This window comes from Ammospiza caudacuta, chromosome 8, assembly GCF_027887145.1.
Source record: "Ammospiza caudacuta isolate bAmmCau1 chromosome 8, bAmmCau1.pri, whole genome shotgun sequence".
Lineage (NCBI taxonomy): Eukaryota > Metazoa > Chordata > Aves > Passeriformes > Passerellidae > Ammospiza > Ammospiza caudacuta.
The window spans coordinates 12,144,767-12,166,419 of NC_080600.1; the positions used below are offsets into that span (position 1 = coordinate 12,144,767).

The 21,653-nt window shown below is 40.7% G+C and overlaps 1 protein-coding gene across 1 annotated transcript in view; it reads left to right on the top strand.

Annotated features, from left to right (window-relative positions):
• Positions 1 to 21,653, top strand: part of ZNF804A (zinc finger protein 804A) — a 147,377-nt gene that overhangs the window by 109,048 nt on the left and 16,676 nt on the right. Inside the window, exon 2 of the mRNA XM_058809899.1 lies at positions 4,625 to 4,768. Within this exon, the coding sequence (XP_058665882.1) occupies positions 4,625 to 4,768 (144 nt within the window). The remainder of the gene's footprint in view (positions 1 to 4,624; positions 4,769 to 21,653) is intronic.

Below are 21,653 nucleotides of genomic sequence, written 5' to 3' on the forward strand. Positions count from 1 at the left end.
CTCTCTCTTTCTCTCTCTCTTTCTCTTCTCTCTCTCTCTTTCTCTCTTCTCTCATCTCTCTTTCTCTCTCTCTTTCTCTCTCTCTTCTCTCTCTCTTTCTCTCTCTCTTCTCTCTCTCTTTCTCTCTCTCTTCTCCTCTCTCTCCTTTCTCTCCCTCTCTTTCTCCTCTCTCTTTCCTCTCCTCTCTCTCTCTCTCTCTTCTGCTCTCTCTTTCTCTCTCTCTTCTTCCTCTCTCTCTTTCTCCCTCTCCTCTTTCTCTCTCTCTTTCTCCTCTCTCTTTCCTCTCCTCTCTTCTCTCTCTCTTTCTCTCTCTCTTTCTCTCTCTCTTTCTCTCTCTCTTTCTCTCTCTCTTCTCTCTCATCTCTCTCTCTCTTTCTCTCTCTCTTTCTCCTCTCCTCTTTCTCTCCTCTCTTTCTCTCTCTCTCTTTCTCTCTCTCTTCTCTCTCTCTCTCTCTTCTCTCTCTCTCTTTCTCTCTCTCTTTCTCTCTCTCTTTCTCTCTCTCTTTCTCCTGTAATGGAGCACAAAGTCAGTCTGGTTTGTGACAGCCCCTCTGTGAATAAAGCCTGCTTTTAATCCAATTACTCAGATGTTTGCAGTGGCATTTGCATAGGCTTAAGGCTTTGGAGGATGGAGAAGATGGATTTAGAGAAATAAAGCTAGCTGATAGATGGGATCACTTATTAGAGATCTTTCATATAAATATGAAAAATAGCTACAGTGAATTATAGCTGTAGGCTTTCAGATAATAAGCCTTTCAGGAAAAAAATAATGAAACTAAGTGACGCTCAGTTCTGAGTTTTATTACCAGGCTGAATCGTAATTCAGAGTTCTTTTAAAACTTTCAGACGGTTTGCAAATCTTGATGAAAATGAAACTAAGCTTGATCATATCTAACCAGTTGGAGATTTTTGGCTGCTACTTTACTCCAGGAATATTCCTCTCCAGTAAGTTTCCAGGTTATTTCTGTCTGAAGTCCATTGCTGCTCTCAAGGTCCAGGGACTGTAATTTGTTACTGTCACTTTTTGGGCAGTTATCCCTCATCAATATGAGCAGGGACAGGGAAAGCCTCCTCTGCCAAGGCAGCACTCCTTGCAAAATGGACAGGAACAGCCTGGCAGGCGAAGAGCAGCAGCCTCTGTTCTCCTGTTTCCAGCTTCTGCTTGATGCCTCAGGTTTTGGCTTTTATATTTTCATATTCTGTGCTGCTTTAGTGTGTAGTTCTGAACTCCATGTTAGGGATGGGAGCTCTCTTCACACAGCAGGGAGACAAAACAATTCCTTCTCTAGCTGGGGACCAAGGACAAATGACCAAAATCTCAGGCCCGAGAGCATAAACAATGGGGACTGAAGAGATAAAAACAAGCAGGATGGGACTTCATAACCTAAAGCTGGAATTGGACAATTAAATCTTAATAAGGAAATAGACCAGAACTTAAAAAAGTGAGTGACCCCATGACCAGGTGTCCATTTTGTGACCATCTTGGGTCCATCTTGGGTGCAGCCCTGGCTGGGCTCTTGTGCTGCCCGAGGTGGATCCATTGAGGCCTTTTAATAAATCCCTGCTTTATTCTTTGACTCTGCCTAGTCTCAGTTCTAGGTCAGCCTTCACAAGGCATCATGCCCATGCTGAAACCAGACTTTCCCCACTCCCAGTGACTCTGGGCTTTGCTCACTGCCAGCAACAGGAGCAGTGGACTCAGTCCCCGCCTGGCCCAGGGGATCCCAGTGACAGAGAATCTCCTGAACACCATCCTTCAAGGGTGTTCTTAAGGGGGTTTTTGTGTGTGTGCATGTGACATGTAACAGCTGAAGTCTTGGAGCTTTGTCTTTCTGCCCCTGGAGAAATGGGAAGTTTAAAATTGGATAAAGTTAGTAGCTGCATAGGAACATCTGCCAGCAAAATATACAGCAGCAAAAGGATGTGGATGATAAAGGAGTTGTATAAACGTGTTTAGTGCTGTGTCATGATTTTAAAAAAATCTGAAAGGAGAGAGTAGAAAACAGAGACTAAGAGAGGATTAGTGCATGGCACTGTGTGTAGCAATTCTTGGGTCTTTTGGAGACTGTGGAAAGAATAAGCAGAGGTGATGGAGTGTAAGGAATTCATGAGTAAAGCAGAGCTAAGTCCTTCAGGGAGCAATACCTGAGAGAAGGTGTGCTAGGGCTCCATGTACTTAACAATGACCCAGTCAAAGGGAATAAGAGCTAAGTGTTGATGACCTTTTCCAATATGCAACAGCTGAAACCTGCAGAATGCAGGTGCAAAGGGAGTGATGCTGGGAGTCACTTTCCTTGGTTGTACAGATCAAAAATCTTGCACAGATTTTAAAATGTTGAGCCAATACAGCCATTCATATGTTCCCAAGGTCGGGTACTTCTGATTCTTGTCATTTAAAAGTCCCTTTTCCATGCATGATTGAGCCCCATTATTGTGTTCCACCCATCTACTTGCATTTAATTTAGGTCTGTTGCCATTCTTCACTTACCTTTGGAAATTTGATGTACTATTGTAATGTAAATTAACCCTGTGCCCAAAAAACCCCCAGCTGAAGGAATTTAGTGATAGAAACCCAAGATCCTTTGCAGTAAAGTTTTCCATGGATTTGCACTATCCCAGCCTCATTAATATGCATTGGCATGCCAAATGTAATTGCATTCAGGTTAGGTTTTGCTATGAAAAAGTATATTTTTTTTCAAAAATGGTGCTTTAAGTAAAGGACATCACCAGTGAAGTTACTTAACTTTATTCAAGGTATTTCAGAACATTAGTAAGTCGTACAAAAGCTTGCTTGAGGGTTAACCAACAGCATGGTATAAGATCTTGATGAAAACTTATTTTTCAATTCACTGTTCTTGTCTTAGGATCCATCACATTGACTCTCCATATACATATATATATATATATATATGATGTACTATTCCAGAGTTCTGATAATTCCCACAAATGCAGATTTTTCTTTTTCATGTTTTAATAAACACAAATTAGGTGTCCTCCCTTTGTAGACTGCAAGAATTACTTTTCAAGTGTTTCAAGGGAGTGTTATGTCCTTAGGGTCTCCATGCTATTTCCACTGCTTTTCATACATCCTGGTAATACCTGAAGTGGTTGAAAACCTGTATTTTTTGCTAATTGATACCAAGAGCTAAATACAGAGTTTCCAGGTGAAATTTCCATAGTGCATAAATGGTATTTTCAAGTGAGTAAAGTATTGCTGTTTCTTGAAATAAAATGCTAACTCAGTTTGGGTTTAAATGGAGCAGATTTTGTGAAACACCACTGTAGAAAAGTCTTAGGAATGTGTGAATTTGTCATGTGCCAGCCAATATTCAAAACACCACTCTGAAGTGACTTGTGCAATTCTATTAATGGGCAAAATTTTGGTGAGGGAGTACTTCAGTTTGGGTATGAATCAACAGTGTTTGCTAGCAGTCCAATCATGCTGAATTATAGTTAAAGTGCTACTTTAAATAATAAGTGCTTTCTGGATATAATTTTAATTTTATGACTACTGTTCCTCTCTCTCTCAAATAAACAGCATTGTTATAAAAATATTCTAATCTGATAAACATAAATTTTCCATTTCAAAGTCCCCAAAATACATTGGAAGTATATAAGTCGTCAGCTGTGAAAACTGCAACCAAATACAGTTTTATCCCCAAATAACTCAATTTTGGATGTTCTGATTACAAGATTATAAAGTAGATATTACAATATTTACCTGAACCAAAGAATTCACAGTGAAGAAACTCTGAGAAACAAATCCAAGGGGGTTATTCTGTTAAACAGTATTTGACATGTTTGGGATTTTGGCCTGAGATTCCATCCCAGACAGAGTTGTCATAAGCAGGAGCCATGGCACTGAGGTTACACATGCTCAGTGTCCAGCTGGTATTACACTAATCTGACATGACAGACCATTTCCATGCTCTTTCACAACAGGCCCCCATTACCACCAATGCATTTAGGGAATTAAAAAGCCTTGTATGTAATTTTCTCATAAAGGATAAGCAGAGTTGTATGTGGTGCATTGGCTGATGTATGGTAAACAGAAGTGTGTGTGTGTGTGTGTCCTGATATGGGATGGCAAACGCAAAGGGATGAAGATATTAATTACATCTCAGCTGTGAAAGTGTTCCTCATGTTTCATATCTACAGGCATTCAAGAAGGACCTAGTAATTTCTTGAATTTTGTTGGGTTTCTTTTATTATTTTTGTTTTAGTAAGCTAAACTTTCTTGTGAGAACCTTATAACTAAATTATTGCCATTTGTGTCTTCATGCTTATTGGGTAAATTACTGAGGAGTGAGGCTTGGATCAAAATGAACTTGAAAATAGCCTTCAGCATGATAAATATTTATATTTAAATAGAACCCAGGGAAATCCTTCAGGCCTCTGACAGAGCCCTGAAGGGGAGCTGGCAACTCTATAGCAAACTGAAGTGTGCAAATGTTCATCCTCACAGCAGATCCAGTAAATATGTGCAGTGTAACACAGCAAATATGGGAAGGCTTTTAGTTACAGAGGTGTGTAAATGTTTACAAATATGATTAACTGCAGAGCCCAAAATCCATTGGCAGCATCAAAGGCAAAACTAAAATTACTTTTTCCTGCCCCCCTCCAGGATTATGCTGAAAAGAAAAACACGATAGCAAAAGCTCTGGAAGATCTGAAAGCCAACTTCTACTGTGAACTCTGTGACAAGCAGTACTATAAACACCAGGAGTTTGACAATCACATCAACTCTTATGACCATGCTCACAAGCAGGTAAGGGAAATCTGCTCACTACTTCAGCTAAGGAATAATGAAATAAAATGTCCTTCATACAGGCTGGGAAATTATATTTGATTACAATTGCAGATTCTGGAAAGCAAAATACACTGTTTTCTCAGAAGCAAATCTTACAGTGGAGATTTTACAGTCAAAAAATTCTGAGGTGGGAAGAAAAAGAAATCTGAACAGTTTACTATTGAAGAGGAGCAGGGAATGGTGAATAATAGTGAATAATATGATTAGAATTGTAAATGTACAGTTTCCCTCTTACCAGTTTAATTTTTCACGTAAATGCTGTGGTATACTTCAAATGTGACTTACTGGGGAAATATTTGTTGCAACAGATGTGCATAAGAAACTTGACATACTCTTTGGTAAACTTTCTTTTTAGTGTAGATACAGTTCTGAAATGGGCCATGAGTACTTAAATTAGTGCAGGTACAGTTCAGAAATGAGCTATGATTTTATTTCAATGCACTGTATTAAAAACCAAGTGTGTCAATGAAAGGTTTCTGTGTGTTAGCTCTAAAGCATCCGTATTTATGTTTCTACCACCACATTGTATCACTTCACCTCCAAGCTGTGTGTCTCTCTTTGGTGAGATAAAAGCAGAGCTTCCACAGAATGAGAGAGGCAATGCATCCCAGGCCAACATTCTGATCTGCAGAGGAGTTAAATCTATTTAATTCAAAAGGAGAGACAAGGCAGCTTGACTCCCCTGGAGTGATGTGTAACGATAGTGTAAAGATATGTAATAACGCTACAGAAAATTCCTACATAGGCCACTCAGCTGGTAGTTATTCTGTACCTTTTCTGTTGTTTTTTTAAATCTGGTGAAATCCTATGGCAGTGTGTCTGGATTGATTGCTTCTATTCTAATTGAATCTCCCTTTTTCCTGTTATTCTGCTCAGGGTGAGCATAGACAAGCCGCTATATGTTTTATATCTGTATTATATAGAATAATGATTTGCTTTTCTTTAACACCAGTCCTTGAAACTTTTTTCTCTCTCTCTCGCTGGTGTTTTTATTTAGCCCATAATTTACACTGTCAATGTGAGTGTTAGATTTAGTTTGGAGAGCTGTGAAGATGTGGACCTCAGCAGCAACAGCAATCTGTGAGAAGCTGGAGGGAAAGATACATATATTAGATGAGAAATTAGCTTCATTGCATCCTGTAGCTGTTTATTGTGAGTTTTAGTTAAAGTACAGCTGGAATTGATGCTTCAGGTGTTATATTCACACAGCAGCAGGTCATTGATGGATGGCAGGAATAGAGAAGTTATGGGCAGAGTTTTCCCCACTTGACCTCACTTAGGATTTATATTTATTAATTTTTTTAGTGCTGTGAAGAACTTTGAAATAATGAGAACCTGCAGGCTGCAGTCCTTGTTCCTCCATTCAGTATTGATGAAAAATTGATTTTGAAGCTGAGGTCAGGTGTGAGATTGAACAGTGTTTTGAACAGAGATTGAACAGTTTTATTTTTTTTCCAGTGTTTCACATTGAAATTCTTGTTTTCTCATGGCTTTGGGCAGGAGAGGGTGGGCACTGCACCAGCCCCTGATGGAGCATGGCAGATCCTGCCTCTCCATCTTTCCTGCAGGGAGTCTGTGTGTCTGTCTTTGCATGCGGCTCTGTGGATGTGTTTGGTGAAACACAGGAAGCCATCCCTTTCCTCTGTTCAACATTCTCTAGTCTAATATCCCTGCTAGGAAATAAAACAAAAAAACTGCAGTTTTCAAGCAGAAAAAATTGTATGGATGCTTGTTTGCCCAAAGATTTTAACTGATGTTAATGGTAAATAAAATCGTTGATTCCTGAGATAAAACGTTGAGGTGAATTCTCCTGGAATATATTTTTTTTGTGGTGGTTTCTATTAGTGCTATAAAGAAAAAAGATTCCTCTTCCCATATTTTAGGTGTAAAAGCATATGCTGCAGCACAGGCTCACTCTGATTAGCTTTGTTTTCAAGAACTTCACACCAAATGCTTTTTTTTGGGCAGTTTAAGTAAGCCTGCTGGAGACATGTGCAGATGCTACTGTTCAATGCTCTGATTTTGTCCTGAGACTGCCTACACCAATGGCAGAAGTTTTCCAGCAGTTCAGCAGAGGTGACAGGAACTAGAAATCTGCCTTTGGATTCTGCTTCCTATTTTTTCTTTCCTTTTTCTCTTCTATCACACCTTTCTGCAATAATGGACAGGTAAGGGAGGTACTGTAGTACAAAGAGTTTCCCAGTACCTGAGGACAGTTGTGCAGCCACTTTGGTTTCAGTGATCCCAGCAAACCAAGAGTGGTTTTTGTGTGATGAAATGGATGAAAGCTCTGCCTAAACCTGATCTCACCCCAGCTTTTCTGAAAAGCCATATTTAATCCTAATTGTGCAGTCTGTTCTCACACCATCCTGGCCATGGGAGGGTTTGGCAGAGAACATGTTCCTGACAGCTTCTGTACCTCAATTCTATTGTAGAAGATTTTCTTTCCATCCAGTCAAATGTTGCTAGCACACAAAATTTGCAGGATTTAAACCAGAAGATTTGTTATGTGGCTTTCTTCCATTGGTTGGGAAGCCTTGTGCTGTCACTGTTGGTTGTGTTTTTATTTGTTGTGTCTTAACAGCTTCTGAACACCCACTCTGAGGTAGCATGAGCACCTTCTGAGCAGCCCAGAAAGAAAGAACAGAGCTCAGGCAAAGGCAATTTTATTTCCTAGGACCTGAAGGGGTTTAGTGTCTCAAGAGCCCCACTGCCTCTGTTAGTGCTTTCCTGTCTTGAGCTTTTACAGTATTGTTTGGAGAGCACATCTGCAGCCTTTATGAAACACTCCAGCAGCAGCAACTTGCAAGCAGTCAGTGGTAATAGAGAAAAATGAACTCTCTGCTTCGCTTTGAAGGCTCAGACAAAGAAAAAACACCCCTAGCAAAATAAAATGGTGATGTCTATAAAAGCAGCAACGTTCTGAGCTCAATACAGAGTGATCAGTAACTAAGGCAGAGCTGCTATTATTCACTATAGTAATGAGGGATTGCTGTTTGATGGTCTAAACCCACAGAATGTGGGATTTGAGACCCATGCCAGGGCAGACGTGTATGACTCTCTTCAGCATCTCCTCCATCTCTGGAAGGAGCTCTGAAGTGCTGAAAACCCCTGCACTGAGACACTGAGGGTTTGATAAATGCAGCTGAGCATTAAACCCTGAGGCTCTGAGCGACCTCCCTGCCACAGCTGCTTGGGCTTGGTGACCTGTGCTGTCCTGGGCAAGAAATGTGTGCCACACAGCTCAGTCCCCTGTGCCAGCCATTCCTCCAGAGGCTTTTGTCACTACAGGAACAAAGGGGGTTTCAAAGTCTCCATTCCAGAACTTCTGATTAATCACCCAACACCACGGCAGCACACCCAAGCTTGGTGTTCTCTGCCCTCCCAGGAGGGCTCCTGCAAATACCAAACAACAACAATAACAGCAAAAGCTGTGACGGAAAATAAATAGCCCTAATGTATTTGCATCTACAGATGAAAATACAATCAATTAAGTAAATTATAAGCAGGAATTTTTCCCCACAGAACCTTAGGTCATTTCTCAAACTGTTTCTCTCGGGGTGAAAATGATCACTGTGCTCTACAAATGTATTTAAAATTGTACACAGGGAATAATGCACAAATTATGCAGGAAGACTAATTTAGTACTTGTCCCCTTTCCCTATTCCAGACACAGATTTCTCCTGTCCACATTTTTCTCCTCTCTTTACATCTTTTTCTTCGCACATTTTTTGGCATCAGTGCCAAATAAGCTGGAGATAATCTTTATTCACAGTAGAGAATTTCAATCTCTAGTCAGCCAAAAGTCCAAACTTGAATAATTTTCATGTGTTTGAATAAATATTTTGTGGAATACAGATGGAGAACAAGAAGTTTGGAAGTGGAAAGGTGTGATTAGACGTAACAATAATATAACCCCCATCCTTTTACTAAACCTGTACCTCCTATGAGTTACAAGGCATGCAAGGTATAAATTAAAAGCAATATAGCACATTTGGGATGCCCCTATTCCCAGCAAAGATAATTGGATGTTAGCAGTTGTTTGAGCCTGCAGTTTGAAAACAAAGCAAGGAATCCTTGCAGTCATCATTACAGCTCTTTTTAAAAGCTCTCAGTGCAGAGTTATTCCCTGTGAAAGAGAAAATCCCCATCTCTTTTCCTTGGCTGGCGCCTGCAGAGGGGGCACTGCAGTGATCCGCAGCTCCTGGCACAGCCCAGGAGTTTGTGTCTGTTTGCAGGGAATGGCCAAGCACTGAGAGTGATAAAGGGGTGGAGATGAACTCCTCACTGAGAGCCAGCAGTATTTGATGCTGTGTTTCCTCAGGCCTGCTTTGTGCAGGTTAGCTCTCCCTGGGGCTTTTGGAATCGGGCTGAGCCAGAGGCAACGTGTTGTATGCAATTTCTGAAATGTGGAAATAACAATTCTCAAAATACCCTGTTGTCTTCTAGAGCACTATGCCCAGAGCTTTGGTGTAGTGCAGGATAAAAGCTGAAGAGTTTCAAGAATTTCCTGTAGGTTTGCTTCATGAGCAAAAAGAAAAAGCGAGGTGTTTTGTGCCAGATTTCAGGCTCATGTTCACTAATAAGAGATTTCCTGAAATAACCCTGCTGCTCTTGGATCAGGGAAGTGCCTTGCATGGCTGAGGGGTGGCTGCATTTCTGCAGGGACACTGAGGGAAGGGCAGCAGGATGCAGGTGCAGTCCCAGAAAGCATGGCCCTGGCAGGGAGGCACTTGCAGTGCCATTTATTTTCATTCCTGGCAGCTGAATTTTCTGGAATGAAGAAATTTTATATTCCTTCCCTTACTTTATCATGTTTCTCATGTTAGAGAGCTGCATCTTGGTGTGTCCTTGTGGGCAGGCAGTCATAACTACCCAAGCATAGAAGAAATTCAAACATTCTGTGTTTGAATCGATCCTGTGTACTCCTTCCTTAGTGTTATTGCTTTCCCAGAATGTAACTTGGCATGTCTCCCTGTATTTCTTTATTTTCCCCCCCTCAGGAAAACATACTCATCTTCGTAGCCTTTCCAAATATTAAGGGAACACAAACAAATGTTCAGCTGTGCATTCATATACATAGATGTTTTTGTAATGCACATACAGCCATGAAATGAGCACCCCTCATACACTCTGCTCTATCACTCTATTGGTTTGATTTTTTTTTTTTTTTTTTTTTGTTCATTAAGATGGATCTTTAGTGGCTGGATTGGTGGTTCTTTGGGTTTTTTGAGTTTTTTTTTTAAAGTGGAAAGCTTTCTTTTAAGTTTTAAGCACTTGTGCTGGCATTAATGCTAATAATGGTCACCACCAGGTCTATTAATTATAGCTCAGCACTGCAGGGAGCACTGGAGCTGAGCTTTGTGATAGACTTATGCTGCCTTTTTCAACTCCTTTAAATAATGAAAACAAACAAAAAGCCTTGTGCTGTTTCTGTGAAGGGAAAGGCAGAAGTGCCAACATGACAGGAGCCCTCTGGGCCATGAGGAGATTGAAGATCCCACTCCTCTGGGATGTGGGATGTGTCCAGAGCGCACAGCGGGACTCTTTATTCCACTTTACAGAATGCATTTTAAAATTAAATAGTTAAGTTCTGTTCTTCATGAATATTTCAGTAATTTAGAGAGAAACTTCACACACTCTTTCCTGAATAAAAGAATTTTTTGTTTTTATTTTACCTATAAAATTTAATTCCAGCATTGGCTTCTTGATGGGTATCAGTGTAACAGAGTAGTTAGACATTCTTTACCTCCAAACTTGTACTGATGGGTTAGATGAGGATATTTTTGAATAAAGTATTAATCCAGCAAAATCCAATTTTGTTGCCAATGAGTGTTCTGTTTTCTCATTATCAGAAAAAAAAAAAAAAAGACATATCACGATGTCCCTGACACAGTAATTAGAACAGAAAAGAATACTGTGTAACTTTTTCTGTTTTCATGTTTGGGAAATTTGATTCTGTAATAATGTTTGATTAACTAATTGACTTTTTTTTTTTTCTGAAGAAGTGTTTTTAGAGCAAACACAATTACAGCAGCGAGTAGATACCCCATCTGTCCCACTAATAGCCTGCAAACAGAATATTAACCCCATGCACTGACACTACTGATTCCATCAGGAGCCTGTTTTTTACTCCAGGAGGAGCCTTAGTCAGTGGCAAAATAAGAAACTTAGTATTTATCCTCAGTTCTTTATTTTTTTTCTGGTTTTGAATTATTGCAGCCTTCTCATTTCTGTCCTTTTCAATATCCAGATCAGCCCGATAACCCAATAAATCATTAACATTAAATTCCCATGCAAAAAAATTTACAGGTTCTTTTTTTCAGCTGCACATTGCTCATTTATTTACCAAATCTAGATTGTCAGTTCAGTGAGGGGAAAAAAAATTACAGCACAAATGCAAAGCAGGAGGGAGGGACAGGAAGAAACATTGGTTGCTCCATACATCCTGAATGTTCCTTTCCCTGGCATGTGTTTGTACTGCTGTGGGGTTCATCCTTTTATTTCAAACTCTATTAATATATTTCAGTCCAACTTGGTCTTTTTAAATCAGTTCATGAAAATGTCTTCATACAAGTGAGCAAAACTTGGGGCTAATTTTTAAACTTTGCTTTACCATATCAGAATCAGTTTTCTGCTCTTTGGCCAGCACTATTGCAAAAGTACTGGGTTTTTGTTCATCATATAAGATAAGAATGGATACAATAATTAGGGCTTGAAGATAGGAAAACATACAGTTTTTTAGTTCATGATTCTGATTGTAATGCACCTTTTGACATAGTGTTTTGATGGGGAGAAATGATTAAAAGCTTGTACAAGCATGGAGATCAGATGATGGTTTACCTATCACTCAGTTGTATCAGGCAATAGATCAGCTAAGCAATTACCTACAAGAAAAATACTGCTTTTTATTTCTCTTTATGCTTTAACAGAGTCAGTCTTCCACAGTTAATTAAACTTCACTATGGCTGCAAAACTCAAACCAATCAGTGGAATGCCTTTTCTGCAGTTTTCAGAAATTCTAGATGCAGTTCCACTGCTGTCCTGAAAGCAATCAAGCAGATTGTAGATTAACTGTAAGTAATGAATAATATGAAAAGCATTTTGTTACTCCATGGTTTTGAGCTGTTGAGTGATCAAAAAGAAAGGGAAGGAAAAGCTCATACATTAAATTCTGTTGTAGTATATTAAATTCTGACCCCTGAAGGTGAACAATTTCTTACAAGAGGATCTAATTTGCTAAAACAATTAAGTGGTGTATGTCAGTGGTTAATACTCTGTGCCTGATCCTGCAAAAGCCACCTTGTAGTTTCCTATTTAGGAGTTTCAGGTTATCTTTTTCCCCTCTGGGAGCTCTGCCAGTATTCCACTTCATGCCCTGCAGTTTGTGCATGTTGGTTTCCATGTGAGAGCTCGTTCTTCTCTGGGAAGAACTGAGCAACCTTTTCAGCACAGACCACAGTCATTCTTAGGGCAACTACTGCAGTCTTTGCTGATCCTTGCAAAATCAACCCTCCATTCAGCTCAAAAAAAGCCTGGTTTTTTTTTAGTGGTAGCCCTGACCTGTTGATGAAACCGAGCGTTGCAATCAGAGCTGCCTTTTGTGAGGAGATGTGACAAGGCAAACAAACTGCGTGGGAGTGGGAAGAGCTCTGCCCACCAGCCATGGCCCTGCTGCTACTGCAGCTCCAGGGTGAGCTCCTCGTGGTCATCTGCTGGTCAGGAAAGGCTCTGAGCCTAATTGCTAATGAATGCCTAATTACTAGAAACAGTCATGTCTTCAGGCTCCTAAGTATGACCGTGTTCACAGGGGTCTGAGGATGAGGGAAGAGATGAGGATCTGACTCCGTGTTTCAGAAGGCTTGAGTTATTATTTTATGATCTATATTATATTAAAACTATACTAAAAGAATAGAAGAAAGGATTTCATCAGAAAGCTAGCTAAGAATAGTAAAAGAAAGAATGATAACAAAAACTTGTGGCTTGGACCAGCTGTGATTGGCCATTAATTAGAAACAACCACATAAGACCAATCCCAGATGCACCTGTTGCATTCCACAGCAGCAGATAATCATTGTTTACATTTTGTTCCTGAGGTCTCTCAGATTCTCAAGAGGAAAAATCCTAAAGAAAGGATTTTTCATCTAAGATGTCTGTGACACCTAAGCCACTCAGTGGAGGCAACATGAACTTGTATTTTCTTCTCTTTCTCCCCATGCTGCGAATCCTCTGCTGGTTGGCTCTTGTTTCAGTTTGGATTTTCAATTAGTGCTATAGCTCTACAGGAAGGGTCTGAGTGGCTTCTGAGTTTAAGCTTTCCCCACCCTCATGCTGCAAAGGAATGAAATGAGCAAGGCTTAAATAAGGTGAGCATTTGAAGGGACAGATGATGTGGGCAGCAATGTGCCTGTTCTGTCCCCTGCTGACAGACAGGCAGTAGCCATGCTTGGAGAGCATTTCAAGAGTCAATGAAAAGGAAAGCTAGAAATGTAGCCCTGCCTTGTCCTGTTTGTATTTTGGATTGGCTGAGGTTTTTCCTTCATCTCATGGATACCATACACTTTTTCCAGACATACCTCCTGGTTCCCTCTGTGTTTCACCCAATCTTGTTCTTGACAAACATCCTTGATGATGATTATGTAAAGGACTTCTCAGTTTCTTCCAAAGTCTGCATGTAGGGTAGAGAAGTGGTTCAGCATCACAGGATTTTAAGTGTGGGTGTCTTTTGGTTGAATGATTATAAAAATAGCAAAAAATTAAAGCATTCAATCTGCAGAAGACCATATAAATACAAGCACTGCATGCCTTCCTCTTGCAGAAATCCTTCTTTCCTTGAATTGTCTGTTCCAGCAGTATGTTGCATCTTATTTTAAATTAGAACTGGCAAGAGACCCACGGTATACTGTAATATAAATTATAAATCACATTAATTCAAGTTCATTCATGATTAATGTGACTACTTTTAAATGCCAGGCTTCTCTGATAGCACTTACTGCTGTTGTCTTGGTGTGCAGTCCTGACACACATAATGATAACAAGGGAGGACACAAGTAAGCCTTCACCTTCCCTTTTTCAGCCCTGAAATTCAACCCAAATTGAAAACAATTATGTAATGAAAAGCCTCCAACTTTTTAAATGCTGACTTTTATTTTTTTATTTTAAACTATTTTTATATTTATTTTTTAAAATATTGTTAAGTTCTTGCTTGCACTGTCATCTGTATGCCACATCTGGTACAGGATCTCATTGTGCTACATGATTTATAACTACAGAGCAACATATCTGCTTCTTACAAATTGCTTGTAATGAGAGCTGGATGCAAAGCAAGAGACTGCCAGAGATTGGGTGGCAGGGAAGGGTTACAGCAGTACTGGAGGTTAGGGATCATTATTGCAGACTTTCTTAACACTCACAAAAGGGACAATATAGAAAAAAAAAACTAAAAAAAGGGAATGAAGCGTTCAAATGGTGCTTATCAAGTCACCCTTACTTTTCAGTGTCTTTGCTAAGTAAGCCTCAAGCTATCAGGAATGGTTCTCTTTCTTCTGTTCTGTGAGGGTGAGCCTGCTGCCACCTCTCCTTCTCTCTCATCTCCCTTTGCAGTGCCACTTCTCAGCCCCAGCAGGAGACTTTTCTTCTGTGCCATTTCAAGACTCATTTCTTGCCTAATGAATCCTTCTTTTCCCCTTTGTTTAGATGAGAGTACAACACACGCTGCTGATGCAGTTTACTTCGTTCTCCTCCCTCCTTTCTGCCCACAGTTTTGCATTTCTAAGGAATACCCAATTAGTGCACTTTCCTTGGCACCGGCCTAATGTACAGGGTTGGTTAAAAATTATGGATTGTATAATGAGAAATACATTAAAACCATCATCTAAGGTAAATTTTTTAGTGTGGGTGAGAGCTTTATGTGCTCACTGAATGAGAACTTGAGTCTCAGCCTGTCTCACATCTGCTTTGCCTGCAAGGCTCACACCTCATCTCTGGGTTACTCCTTGGTGACCAGCACCTGCAAGTGGCCAGACCCAGGATAACTGAGTTCAGCTGGGATCTCAAAGAGGAAAAAAATGTCTCTGAGGGGCAGGTGAAATCACTGGGGGATTAATAGCTAAAAGAAGTACTCTACAGGGAATATTTACTGGGCGATTTTTTGTGCTCAGATGCTTAAAAGTAGGTCAGGCCAGAAGCAGATGTCCATCCATCCCATGCCAGAATTCCTTCAAGGAATATGTTGTATATCTGAGACTATTTTAGGATCCTTTTGCTTTTTTCCTAAACTAAATAAAAAAAAAAAAAAAAAAAAAAAAACAAAATCAGAGTGAGGAGGAGTGAATGTCCAATCAAACCTTTCATTACAATGAAAAGCTTTACATTACATTTTATTACATGAGCGCTAGGATTTGTAGTGGTGGGAGCTGGGCAGCCTTAAAATGGTTTAAGATGATGATAGTGATGATGATGTGGGGGTTTATTTGACTTAAATAATGCTAGATAATGTCTTAAATGACAGCCAGTTTTTCCCCAATGACTCTGCAGGTGGCAGATTTTCTTTGCAAGCACTGCTCGGGTATCTTGCTTTGGCTCTGCCCACCTGCCTGGCTGTGAACAAAGGGAAGCCAGAGGAGCTAATGACTCATCTCTGCCTCCATTAACAGGAAGATCAACGAGGCAAAAATAGTGTTGTATCATTTTCCTTAAGCAGTAGAGAAAATACTGTGCATTAAAAAAGTGCTGGGTCTGAAAGGTTCTCATTGCCTCAGCGTAGGACAAGTGTAAAAATCTGCGTGTGTGTCCCAGTTGGAGAGCAGCTCCACTGGCTGCTCATGGAGTGCTGGGGATCCACAGGAGCTGCTGTGCCCTCCCATATGGGTGGGCACGCAGAGGATGGGCTCCTTGGCAAACCCCTCCAGCTCCATCTGACCTGGAGATACTTGGCCTGTTATTTATTGTTAATGAGGCAACACAGAATAACAAGGTTCAAGCAGTGCTCTCTCTTTTCTTGGTCCACTGCAGAGGGTGAGCAATTCTGCAGGTGAAGCAAACCCAGTTCTTGTCCTGATTTTTAAATATTTTAGATTTTTTTTTTTTTTTTTAGTTTTTTAAGTGGAATCAAAGCAAACAGAAACAATTTCTGACCTCAGTTGACTCTTGGGATGAGCCTCACACAACTGGCTGTGCATGCTGTGCCAGGTCTGGATTTGATGGGGAACTGGAGCAAGGGGAACACGGACAGCTGGGGAGGGAGCAGTGCCCTGGGTAGGTCTCTGTCACTACCTGGATTTTGTGTGGCTGGAGGATGTAAGGAAATGGGATGGCATCCCACTCTTGGCATCCCGTTCTTCATGCTCTCATTCACTCCTGTGCAGTTTGGAAAAAATAATAAATAAATAAATAAGCCCCACCAAGCTCATAATAAAAAATCTTGAAATATTAGTCACTTCTGGGAGCACAGATGATTTCTGTGGAGTCAAGTGCCTGGTATACTGCTAAGGCAAATATTTTCTTGCACATTTGTAACTGCTGTCATTGACAGTAAAATTGCTTGAAATATAAAATAATGGTAGTGTGTTGCCTACCATGACAGGAACTGTAAGAGGTTTTGACCTTTAGTAGGCTTTAATGGGTGCTCTACAGAGGAACTGACGCTTCCATTTATTAACTTGTAATTGTCCAAAATAAAATCTGCTTTCTCCCGTCTAGTAGATTGAAGCTTAGGGTATGTTAATTGTGCTGGCTCTTCTCCAAGCCTGACACCTTGACAGCTCTTGTCAGCTTTTAGAAGTTATTCCCTTATGAAAACTATCCTAGTTATTCTCCCATAATGGCCTTGCCACTCATCTCTTCTATGTTTTTTAATTCTGACATCAAAGTTTGCACTTAGCGCTGACCCCCTGACAGGAGAGCGTTCTCTAATGATGAGCAGTAGGTCAGTGCTCCCTGTTCTGGAGGAATGCAAAAAAAAAATTAAATCCAGCACTTTGCTTAGCAAGTGTACACCTGGGACTCTTGCTTTACTGAGGTTCAGGTATTTGCTCTTCATTAAAGAAATGAGGTTGTACAGTAAACTGATTTATTAGCTGTACCACCCAGTGTGCTAATCTCATCAAATCTCACACTGTGCAGGACTAGAGCATCTCATAATTTCTAAAAAAAGGCTGCTAATTAACATTTATGTGCTCCAGGACATGGTGGTGCTGAGACTGGTGGCACATTTTCCTTGGAGCTGGCACTGGAGCAGTATAATTGTGCTGATGGAGTTGCTGCCTCAGAGATATAAACCTGAGACCTTGACCATCATGGTAATTGCAGTTCCCAGGCTGCTTGCAGAGGAGGGAGGGCTGAAGCTCCAGCTGTGCACTGGCCAAAATCCAGGCAGGTATTTAGATCACCTTACATGAATCCCCCCTGCAGCTTCAGCTGGTGGCAGTGGCTTTTTCTCTTCCCTTTCTGACTGTTTGGTGTAATTGGTGCGCACTGTCAGAGAGCTGCCACTGCCCGAGCCCAGAGCAGTCGTGTTCCATGGATAGTACGTGTGCTCCTCAGCCCCGGTGCCTGGACAAGAATAAAGCCCCCCACTGCAACACTGCAGAATTGATTGTTATTGGAATTACAGGCTTTGGGTAAGGAAAAAATACTACTGTTTGTGTTGGAGTCCTGGAGCCACCAGAAATCACTGGTTTGTGCGTTTGGGTTACGTGTCAGCAGACGAACAGCACTAATCAGATTACATTGATGAGAACACAAGGTAAAGGTGATGCTGTTCCTTCCATTTGCTGAAAGTGTAGTAGCAGAATATTATTTGGGACAGTCTGATGTGTTTTGTTCTTCTGATGACTTCTCTAACATGCTCTAGAATGAAATTTTTTCTCCTCATGCCCTGGAAAATGGTGAAGTTACAATCACAGTAACTGAGAGAGGCCTGTAAACTCTTGCTCTTCAGTCCCTTGACTGTGCTAAGAAGGTATAATTGATAATTTATCTATGTTTAGGATCCTCAAGAGTGAAAGGCAAAACTATGAAAATCGGTAGTAATTAGAGCTTACTTTTCATATTCTCCTTGGGCTGAGCCTGCAAAACCAAGCTGCCAACTCTGGCTTCCCAAATTGCCAGGTCCAGAAACACCAGTTCTTAGAAACACCAATTCTTAGAAAATATTACTTTTACCCCAGGTTCTCCCATTAATTTCAGTATTAAGGTTGAGAAATGAAAGACTTTCCCATCACAAACCCAATTCAGAGGGCCATTATGACAGATCAGAAATAGCTGAGGAGCTGCACAAGAGAGGAAGGATCAACTATTTTACATGTGAATGGATATGAAAAGTATCGTGACTGAGTTTTTTCTGAATGTTACATCCTGTTTGCTGGTGGAGAACAGAGTCATTAGGCTCTTCTCTAATGTGTTACTGGCTGGAGACTTCTTCCAGGCTGTAAGTGGGGGAGGCAGTGGCACTGAGCAGGAATCAGGTCACAGATTGCAGATGTGCTGAGCACAGGGCACCAGCTGGTGTCTTGGAGGTCAGCAGGAATTCCAGCAGGATGATTTATTGTTGGTGATACTGCCCCAGGCAGAGCAGAGTTTGCAGCATCAGAGTGATGTGCCCTCCTTGTAGGCACTCGAGATTTGTTCCACAACATATTTTGAAAGAAGACAGCAAGTCACAGCTCTGCTAATGCATCTGCTTGCAAGGGTGTGAGGCTGCTACCTGGGATTGGATCAGACTCCTGATTGCCTGCTTTTTCTGGTTTCAGGAGGGAGAGCTGCTGGGGACTCTCACTGCTGCAGTATGTGTGAGTTTGATGAATAGACTCACCTCGTGCTGCTGTCAGGCGCAGCCGAGTGTGTGTGTGCTGTCCCAGGGGAGGCTCTGAATCTCTGCTGGGGAGACAAAGATCCAAATCTAGGTTTTCAGGGAATTTGTTCATCAAAACTTCACCTTCTTTACTGATTGGATGAAAGCTTGATTATTTAACACTGCTAAATACTGATATTTTAGTGCAAGAGGTGTGGCTGTGTTCACAGGGGTTCTTGGAATGAGGGAAGAGATGTTTCCTGACTCCAGGAAACATCCCTGACTCCATGTTTCACAAGGCTTGATTTATTATTTTATAATATATATTACATTAAAACGATACTAAAAGAATAGAAGAAAAGGTTTCATCAGAAGGCTGGCTAAGAATAGAATAGGAAAGAATGATAACAAAGGTCTGTGGTTCAGACTCTGTCCGAGCCAGTTGTGATTGGCCATTAATTAGAAACAACCACATGAGACCAATCACAGATGCACCTGTTGCATTCCACAGCAGCAGATAATCATTGGTTACATTTTGTTCCTGAGGTCTCTCAGCTTCTCAGGAGGAAAAATCCTAAGGAAAGGATTTTTCATAAAAGATGTCTGCGACACAAGAGGTACTTTAAATTATGCAAAAATTACTTAAGCAGTCCTTATATTTTGTATGGATATAAAAGATGTTTTTTCTTCACAAAGGAAATGTTACCCAGTATCTGATTATCCTTAAATTTTAGAGGGGGAAAAAGTGCTGAGACCTCAGTGGAAGGTGTAGGTTCAAGGCATAACTCCATTCAATTTATGCAGCCAAGTGTTATACATTAATAAGACTTTGTGATAAAAGAAAACACTACAGAACTTTACCCAATTTATTAAAACTAAGTATCTATTACTTTAGTTCCATCTGCAGCGATTTTCCTGCAAGTTATTTCCTTTAATACAAATTTGGGCAGTGGGATCAACAATTGAGCTTTAGGTGTGTGCCAGCAGCTCACCTGGGGCCCTGCTTCCTCAAAATTTGGGAAGCTCCTACCAATTCCAGGTGTAGGTTTTGCTGCACAAACCAGGCTCTGGTGCTGCTTTTGCAGAGTGGTGAAATGGGAAATGACCCTGAAAGAAGAAATATTTGGAGTGATGAGACTGAGCTGTTTTCCTGCCTTATTCTGGGAGTGATCTATGACTTTGCTGATCTCTGTGCCTGTGTTAAGGCAGGACAACATGAAAGGGGCCGGGGGGATTGCAGCCCATTCTAAGAGATCTCAAATCTGACTTAAATTATGCTGAATTGTGCTTTTTGCTCTAACTGGAGGGCATTTTACTGTGTGTATATTTGTGTTAGAGCTAGTCTGTAAGTTCTGATCAGGAGCTGTCCAAGCTTGGTAACTTGATGAATTTCCTGAGCCTTTTTTGAGTCTCTCTGTGACTATGCAGTGGCATCCTGAACAAGCAGGCAAGGAACAGTTTTGGGGGATGACATTTTGATGAATGGATTCAAGACTTTCATGAAGGATGAGTCACTTTGGTGGCATTGAGAGAGAGAGAGAATTCCAACAATAAATCCAAAATGTGTGGAGAGAAAAAAGTGCTGCCTTTGTAAAGCTTTCCTAAGCATCATCTGTGGCAATTTTGCAAAAAAAAAGGGAGAGTATGTGGAAGAAAAAAACAAGTGTCTTTCTGGTTTTTTGTTGTTTTCTTTTCCTATCCCAGCCCAGAGGCACTGCAGCGTTTTGATAAAAAATCTTGAAGCAGGAATGTGGGAATGTTAAGGCAGAAGTAAGAATTTGAGCCCAGCCTACTTTAAGGGATGTTGTGAAGACTGGGAACAGGTATCTAAAACATCTGCATTTCTATGGGAGATAACTAACCTGTGGAGAAAACAGCCAAAGTTTTGGTAGGATAGAAGGAAACGTCATGATTTGCCTCTGTGTTTCTATAGCTATTTGTAGGAAATGAAGTACATAAAGAAATGTTAACCTAAATTTGTGAAAAGGCTTTCCTCTGTTCTTTGCTAAAAATGCCCATAAAACTTTCAATAAAGAAAAAGATTGTGCAGATGACAAAAATAACAATACAACGACTTTTCTGAATCAGCCAGGAAAATAGGGAGGTCACTCACAGGGTGCTCCTGCTAAATTAAAGACAGCAAAAACACCTGTTTCAATTCAAGAGTGTAAAATCTTGTGCAAAAGCAGAGAATCTGGGTCTGTAAATACTTATTAACTGTGGAGTGCTGTAGCAGTGGTGCTTGAGGATGGTGAGAGGTTTGTTTGCAGGGCTGGGAGTTCTTACAATAAGATTCTATCTTTTCCTTCCCTTGTCTTTGCAGGAAGAGAGGGCAAGGGTTTCACAGCTCTCATCGATGGTTCTCACTTGCTGAGTACTTTGTTTCTTTGAGTTTGCTGCAGGAAAGCAGAGGGAGGCACTTTTTAAACTTTTGTAAACATACAGTTACGTTGACCTTGAGATGATAAAGCTTCTGCTCTTATTTTCAGTTTTCTGTGGCAATGCTTTATCCAGAAATACCTTCACATGGAGTATAGACATTTTAAATCTGTCTTCAGCTGAGATGTACAGAAGGTCCACCTAGTTAATTGCCCCTGTTATTTATGTGTGCCAGATAGATGGCTTTTTATGGGCTATTTTTTTCTTCTTTTCATCAAACCTTGAGCTTGTGGCAGTTCAGATTTCAGAGTTCAGAGCTGTAGGTAGTGCCCTGTGCTGTCTTCCTTGCAAATTGGAACCTGTATCATGCAAGTGGATGGATTTCTATCCTTGCTGTCATTGTTGCAAAGAGAAGGAAGAACAGGTTAATGCCAGTTTTCCTTAGGAATTGCTTTCTGCCTTTAGGACTGCGATTTGGGCACGTTTCTGTTGGGTAATGAGCTTTACGTTATTAGTTAATTATTGTTTTTCTTAATTTCCTGGTGGTTCTTAATCAAGGGCAAATTATCTCCTGATAGGTTCATATCTGACTGAGGTAGAGAAATTTTGCAATGAATTCCTTCTGGGTTGTGTTGAAACAGAAAGCTGGACCTGCTGTAGCCATCATCAGCT